This window comes from Bison bison, unplaced genomic scaffold (assembly GCF_000754665.1).
Source record: "Bison bison bison isolate TAMUID 2011002044 unplaced genomic scaffold, Bison_UMD1.0 scf7180017864331, whole genome shotgun sequence".
Taxonomy (NCBI): domain Eukaryota; kingdom Metazoa; phylum Chordata; class Mammalia; order Artiodactyla; family Bovidae; genus Bison; species Bison bison.
This window is the reverse complement of record NW_011494903.1, coordinates 6,688,048-6,696,182: the sequence shown is the minus strand read 5'-3', so window position 1 is coordinate 6,696,182 and position 8,135 is coordinate 6,688,048. Positions and strand designations below refer to the sequence as shown.

The 8,135-nt window shown below is 43.0% G+C and overlaps 1 protein-coding gene across 1 annotated transcript in view; it reads left to right on the top strand.

Annotated features, from left to right (window-relative positions):
• IL7R (interleukin 7 receptor) overlaps positions 1 to 7,793 on the top strand; it is a 36,157-nt gene extending 28,364 nt beyond the window's left edge. Inside the window, exons 5-8 of the mRNA XM_010853801.1 lie at positions 774 to 942; positions 2,634 to 2,727; positions 3,643 to 3,718; positions 4,128 to 7,793. Of these exons, the coding sequence (XP_010852103.1) occupies positions 774 to 942; positions 2,634 to 2,727; positions 3,643 to 3,718; positions 4,128 to 4,631 (843 nt within the window). The 3' untranslated portion in view covers positions 4,632 to 7,793. The remainder of the gene's footprint in view (positions 1 to 773; positions 943 to 2,633; positions 2,728 to 3,642; positions 3,719 to 4,127) is intronic.
• Positions 7,794 to 8,135: the final 342 nt, after the last annotated feature.

The following is an 8,135-nucleotide window of genomic DNA, read 5'->3' as shown; positions in this document are numbered from 1 at the left end:
ATCAGCACATACAATAATCAAAATTGTAAAGCAAATTGGAAATTAGGTTTAAATTACCACACATACAACTGACAGATGGTTAGTATTCTTAAAAATATAAAGATGTCTTATAAAATATTGAGAAAAGGACAAATAAGGATGATAGAAAAATTAGTAAGGAAATTGGAAATGTCTCATGAAATAGGAAATATATAATTTAAATCAGTATAAAAAAACTAACAATCCAATAAATACAAAAGTAAATAACAATGGGCATTACTTCATCCCCATCAAATTGATAGAGCACTTTTTCCTCTTAAGGATGATAGGCAGTGTTGGAAAGACTGTGTCTCTGTATTTGTTCATAATGAAAAATTACATCTCTCCAGAGGAAAATGATTCATGCTCACTAATCTTACCATTCCCTTTCATCTCTCCTTGGGATATGAAAAGGGAGAGAAAGAAAAAGAAGATACTGGAGTATAGAAAGTAAGGTGGGAGCCTGGGAGTGACTGATACCGGAGTGGGAGAGCCCAACTCACCTGAATAAAGATAGAGACCCATTGCCTCACTGCCCTCCTTGACCACCTGCAGCATCATTTGTGAGCTCACATGCTTGTTCTGCCCCAGTTCTGCTGCTGACCCCACCACATCAGAGCTCTTGTCTAACTAATGTGAGACAGCCTCAAGATAGTGCCCACATGACATAAGACACTCAGCTCAAAATGATTTGGGAGACATGGCCAGTGCCTCTTTTTCCACCTTAAAAATGTAGTGCCTTTTTTGCTCCTCAGCGTGTGAATTTAACCAGTACCAAGCTGACACTCCTACAGAGAAAACTACAACCCAATGCCATGTATGAGATTAAAGTTCGGTCCATCCCTTACGCCAACTATTTTGAAGGCTTCTGGAGTGAATGGAGTCCAAGTTTCCACTTTAGAACTCCGGAGACCAATGGCACAGGTGAGACATGACTAGAACTTGTTCCCCCTGGTACTTTACCTGTCAAAGTGTGTGAGTGACAGTGAGAGCCAGAAAATGAACTGAACCCGCAAGTTAGGACTCCCAGAGGGCATTCTTACACTTTCTTTGAAAAATGACTTGCCGTCTTTGCCCCTTTGTGAAGAATGCAGACAGAGTGGGAGTAGGACTGTTAGTAGCTGCTCAGCTGATACAGGCTGTCAGGACTGTACTGTCCCTAGGAGCTCCTGGGGAGCCTCTTGTTCTGCACAAAAACACCACCACTGCCTCTAGTTTTACCAGTTCAGACAGGGATCCCAATGCCCCATATCTCTAAGGCCCTTCTAGGGAATACCTTTGCAGATGGCAGATCGGTAGGCTGATGTGGCTTTCCCATGCCTCTTTTTCTAGAAGAATGAAGATATCCCAGGGGTCTAAGAACTGACAACATCCACAAGAACCAAAGAACACAGCTCAGGCAGACCACTGGGGACCCAAAGCACACCCCCCCCATATACCTTCCCTTTGGGGGGTGAGCGGAACCACTCTGCCATACTAGCCTCCTCTCATCACCCTGGGAATTTCTGAAGCCACTTTAGGGAAGAGCATCCCCTTATTATCCCTCGCTTGTAGCTTCTTTCTCATGATGGTGGGAGTCAGGCAGGGGGTGCTTCTATCTTTAATGCTGAGTCCCTTTTAAATTTCAAGTAACAGCTGTTCTGGACCTGGTCACCTAAGTCAGTGCTGAAACCGTGTACAAGCCCCTGTGTCCTTGTCTTTTGAAGTTAAAGACTGACTCAAGAGTTAACAATTGGCACATGTAAAGATGTAGAAACATAAAATTGCTGTTGGGCTGGAATATGCATGAACGCTCAGTCGTGTCCCACTCTTTGTGAACCTATGGACTGTAACCTGCCAGGCGCCTCTGTCCATAGGATTTTCCAGGCAAGAATACTAGAGTGGGTAGCCATTTCCTCCTCAGGGAATCTTCCCAACACAGGGATTGAACCCATGTCTCCTGCATTGGCAGGCAGATTCTTTACCACTGAGCCACCTGGGAAGCCGCTGAACTGGTGAACTGGAAACAATTTAGGTTACAAATCCACCACACAGCAGAATTAGCAACTCACAGTTTCCTGAAAGATACAGGTAAAGCCCTGACACACATTCCCAAGTTGTTTTTTAACAGGAAACAGATCTCCACCAGATGAAAACTGCCAACTTCCAGAACATAGATCCTAGACTGATTGGAACCAGAAGGTTGTGATGCTGACTCCCCATTACCTCATCACCAACCAATCAGAAGAATGTCCACAAGCTGATCATGTTCTGCTCTTTGATTACTATAAGACTTCTCATTCTCCCATTCAAGGCAGGTCACATAGTCTTGAGGGCATTAGCCCACTGTGACCCCCTTTGCCTGGCAAAACAATAAAATCTATCTTTTCTAATTCACCCAAAACACTCCGTGTTTCTATTCAGCACCAGTAAACAGAGGCTGAATTTCAGCAACAGTGTCACTTACTGAAGCTAAAATTCCCCCATAAAAGCCAGTACATCATCCTTTTTACTGAAAAGCAACTTTTAAGAAATATTAAATGGGCTCAAGTTATTCAATAAATTCAAAGCATTCTGAAAGTCTTCCCCATCACATGCTTAACAACTACTAACCAAGATCTGTCCTTGCCTTCCAGGGGAGACGGATCCTGTGTTACTAACTATCAGCATTCTGAGCTTCTTCTCTGTGGCTCTGATGGTCACTCTGGCCTGTGTCTTATGGAAAAAAAGGTGAATTTCTTTTACTAATCAAGAGAGTGGTTATGGTTATTTGGGATTTCAGACAGAGCTCTAATCCTGTTTATGGATAAGAAAACTACAAAGGGAAATAAGGTATTTCAGGAATTACAGTGCCCATCCTCATCCTCAGGCACTGGTGAATTTCCATAGTTAATTTCACAAGAGGTAAAAATATATAAACTGAACACAAGACAAGCCCTCCCCTCAAACCTTTCCACTAAAGTGTCCTAAGAGACTAAGAGTCATCCCTCCAGAATGTTTGTGCAAGTGAAGGCACCCTGGGAAAGGCAGATGTTTTTGAAGTCTTCAGCACACAAACTCAAGGCCCTTTTGCCTTCTGCCCCATGAGAAGGCCATACTTGTTTCATCATTTAGACACGACCCATCAGGTTATTAATGTCTTGGCAAGATGTCCTCAGAGTGTCACACATCCCCAAGATACTCCAGTTTGGAAAGTACCAACCTAAAGCAATTTCCCTGGGCAACTTAGAAAATACATCTCTCTTCCACCAAAATCAGCACAGAGGAGTTGCTACCAGTGAAGAGATGAGTAAAATGACAATGCCTATTGTGGAAAATAGATGAGCAGATCATATTTTACTTTCACAGCTACACCATTGCCGAGTCTCATTGTCCCTTTTCTCTGGGGCTCATTCCCAGGGGTATATTGTTCTTGTCTTGTTCACAGAGTAGATCACTGACCACGGTCTCTGGTCCAACCTCTCCATGGACCAATGTGACACTGAGGCCCAGAGAAAGCAGGTCATTTGTTCAAGGTCATCCACATAGTGTGGCAGAGCCAAGGGAAAAAATCTGTTCTTCTGACTGCTAGCTCAGAATAAGTGGGAAGATTCATGTGTCTGCTCCCTACTCCTTCATTTTATTGTCCATGTCCTCTTATTTCAGAATTAAACCTATTATATGGCCCAGTCTCCCTGATCATAAGAAGACTCTGGAACAACTGTGCAAGAAACCAAAAAAAGTGAGTGCTTCTGATACTTCTGTCACTCTGTCAAAAGCATCCCAATAGCCAAGAATGACATTGTAGGATGCGGACAGGCTGAACCTCAGGTGCTGGTCTTTTGTGCATCAGATAACTAGAGTCCCTCAAATGATGCCAACGGCAGGTTTCTGGAAGTAGGAAGCTAAAATGCAATACAAGTCTCAGAATTTCCTGGGCTCCCCCAGGGATGGAGGGCATGGCAAGTGGTCACTTTAGATGCTGAAATGTCACAACACCTCCAGAGGCAGAGGCAGCTAGAACGTGGGTAGTTCTCTGACATTCCCTGTAAACCCTTGTCAGAAAGTTCTTTAGCTCTTTTCCTAAACAGATCATTTGGTGATATATCTGTCTGGTGCAGTCTTAATGTCTTCTCTCTTTTTTGATGCAGAATTTGAATGTGAGTTTCAATCCTGAAAGTTTCCTGGACTGCCAGATTCATAAGGTGGATGGCATTCAAGCTAAAGATGAAGCAGAAGGCTTCCTGCAAGACCCTCTTCCTCCACAGCCAGAAGAGAGTGACAAGCAGAGGTTCAGAGCCGGGATGCAGGGTCCCAGCTGGCCCTCCGAGCAAGCAGGCATTACCCCTAAAATTTTCAGAGGAGAGTCACCATTCAGATGCCTGGCTGGGAATGCCAGTGTGTGTGATGCCCCTGGGCTCCTCTCCTCCAGGTCTCCTAATGGCAGGGAAGGTGGCAAGAGCAGACCTCTAGTGTACCAGGACCTGCTCCTCGGACCTGGAACTACAAACAGCTCCCTGCCCCCTCCGTTTCCATTCCAACCCGGAATCCTGACATTGAACCCTGTTGCCCAGGGGCAGCCCATCCTCACTTCCTTGGGATCAAGTCAAGAAGAAGCCTATGTCACCATGTCCAGCTTCTACCAAAACCAATGAGTTGTAAGAAACCAAGATCAGAACCATCATGATGAACGAAGATGACTGAGTCCCACTCTCCCCCACAGCACAAACAAACAAATTGAATTCGACCCCTCTATGTGGTCACAGGATTCTGAAGCAGCACTTCTGTGGTAGGAGGCAGGAGACAGGGGCATTCTGATTCAGGCAATGCAATGATTCATTTCTTTCAGAAAGGAAAAAAGGGAAAGAGGGAAAGAAAGGATGGAGGAAATGCAGAGAGTTGGGGAGGACAGAAAGGGAGCAAGGGAAGAAAGAGGGAAAGGAGAACAGAATGTTAGATACCATGATCAGGACTCACTATGTCCACAGTCCTGTGCTACTTGCTCTGCACATCTTGTCTCTCTGCATCCTCACAGTAATCCTGGGAGGTGGGCTCAATTAGCATCATTCCCTGCATCACAGATGATGAAACTGTGGCTTAAATTAATCTGTCCATGTTCCCCACTCAGCAAGAGGTAGAATCAAGATTTGCTGCCCAGGAATCTAACTGGAGTCAGTCATATGCCTTCCTCAGTCAGGGACTCTCCTACTCTCCAGTGCCAAGCTTCACCTAGATCCTGGTCACTCTATAATGTGGTTGTCTCCAACCTCTTTGGCACCAGAAACTGGATTCATGGAAGACAGTTTGTCCAAGGATGATGCGGTGGGGGTGGGAATGGTTTCAGGATGATTCAAGTGCATTGCATTTATTTTGCACTTTATTTCTGTTATGATCACATCAGCTCCACTTCAGATCATCAAGCATTAGATTATGGAGGTCGGGGACCCCTGGTATAATGTATTGTCCAAACTGGGTCACTTTTGCAAGTGAAAAGGAAAGTTGTATGTTATCACTCCAGGACAATAATTGTAAAGTGAAATGTCCCAGGAAAATGGGGACCTATGGTCTCTGGAACTAAAAGAGCTACAAGGAAGATGGTAGGGAGGAATGGTCTCATGATGTATGAAGCACCGCACCTGGCCATGTCTACAAAAAGCTACAAAGCCCATTTTATTCCATTTTTCTTAACAAGTGCTTAAAGGAGAATCAACTAGAAGCCCAGAATTTCTATTGTTACTTACTGTTAGGACCCTCTTGCTCCTCCCACCCAATGGCCTCCCTTGATAATGGAAGAACCTCTTACTGACTCTGAACACTGGTGTATTTGAGCAATGAGCCAGGGCAAACTCTCCTCTGTGTGTAGAGACTCCCCAACCCAAATACATCTGCTGTCCCCAATTTCTACCAGTATGAACCAGTATGAACGCTGCCAAAAACTTCAGGGAGAAGGAATTACAAGCCCATGCTGCGCATAAGCCAATTGTGGCCATGTTCTTGAAGGTTTAGAGAATATATGATGTGTGTCCTCTTGCATTTCTTGGTCCAGATAAATAATTAGAGACTGTCTCAAGCCAAGACAGCAGAGCACTCAGGGGAGTGCAGTTGATCCCTTTTAACAGATCCCCAGACCACCCCCAACAAACCCTGACACTGGGTGTACACAGACCAAGAAGGACACCGGTCTAAGATCGATGTTGTTGTTTGGGAGTTGGTCCTTGTTGTTGTTTACATTTTGCATTTTTTTTTTTGTTGTTCTGTTTTCAGTTTGTTTGGGTAGGAGACTAAGTGTTTTTAATTTTTTTTAATTTTTGTGTTGGTTTTATTTTGTGATGTCTCTGAAGGGAGTTTTAAATAGTGGACTAATAGACCTTATCTTTGGCTTAGATCCCTAATGATAATCAGATCAGTGCAGAATTGTGCCTTCCAAGGCCTTTTCTCTGAATCAGTAGTAATGACTATAGTCCCATAATCCCTTAGATTTGCTCAGTGCTTTTGTGATTTTTCAAAACACTTCCATAAGCATTATCCATTTAGTTTTCTTGGTATGTATTTATGGAAATCTTGCTCTGTGCCAGCCACAGTGATCAAAGACAAGATTGGGACCCTGCCATTAAATATCTAATAAAAGGTAGCTTTAAAAAATGAGTGGTTATAATAACACAAAATGCTGTAATGGAGGCATGTTTAAAGTGCCATGTTGGAAGGCACATTTTCAGGGAAAATGCCACAAGAAGTGGTGCCCATCTGTGTGGAGGAAAAGCAGAATCTGCCTGGCATGTGAGCAGGAGACATTTGCCAACAGGTAGACGTGGGGTCTTTACCTTCTGGAGAAATGTGAACCAAGTCTCAAGGAACAGGTTATCACAGGAAACCTCACAAGCTAGCCCTCTTGCACCTTAGTCACAGAGGTCCTATTTACTTATTATCATTATCTTGCCTTATGTGAAAACTAGTACATGGACAGGACAGGTAAGTTATTCAACCTTACATGTCAAGTCAGGACTGGAAGGTGTAACTTTGTATCCCTCATGTAAATAAATCACCTCTCAAAGAAAGAAAGGGAGAGGTCTCAAGGAAGATCAAGTTCCCTCCAGCTTTAAAATGTTTTAATGTTGTTTGATGTAGATTATCATTTGAATTCAGTGTGTGAATGTCTCTGTTACCAGAGTTATATAAAATCTATGTATCATACTCTTATAATCATAACTGCTGCTAATGCTTGATTATGTACTCAGGGAAAATGTATAATGTAAGATGGCAAATTTGTTCTGACCAACCCCCTTTGGGATTTCATTAAGACAGAAAAACTCCTGGTCAGAGACAGTGTATAAATCAGAGATGTAAACTGTTAGTTCTTACAGCATGAAATGAAAATTGATAATTAGGCAGCAAAATTGGTCAATTAAACAACCATATCTGAAGCTAGAAGACCCTGGCTTATTCGATAGACACTTTACCTTCATTCTGATTTTCAGGGGAATTGGCTTCAGAAAAGTCAGGTATGGCCTGTTTCTGATGTACATACTTGTGTTTTTAGAGCATTTCAAGAGAGACTACAAGACTTGGAAGTGGCCAGGAAGATGGTGAGCACATGTGATCAGATAGCTAGAATGATGCAGATTGGATGGCATTTCTGCCAGTCCAGTGGTTTTTCTTTAAAGGTATTCCATAAAATATCCATTGTTCACTACACTGAAAGTCTGTGATTTGACTGTGTACTTCCACATGCATTACAAACATTCTGCAGAGCTGCTAAGTATATTACATGTATCCAATGTGTGTTACAATCATATATTTAATTAAATGCTACAGAATTCTCTATGTCTGCCCTTGTCTTCCTGAAATAGGAATAGAAGGCTAACTAGAATGGGCCACACTTCTCCTCAGCCACTGGAGACACAGCAGGGTCATTTGCTGTCATTTTATGGCCTCGGGTTTTCATAGGAAACTTTTTTCATCAGTTAAGCCATTCATTTGTAAATTAATGAATTAGCAATTTGTTGAGGATCTGCAATAACCTCAAATATGCAGATGACACCACCCTTATGGCAGAAAGTGAAGAGGAACTAAAAAGCCTCTTGATGAAAGTGAAAGAAGAGAGTGAAAAGGTTGGCTTAAAGCTCAACATTCAGAAAATGAAGATCATGGCATCTGGTCCC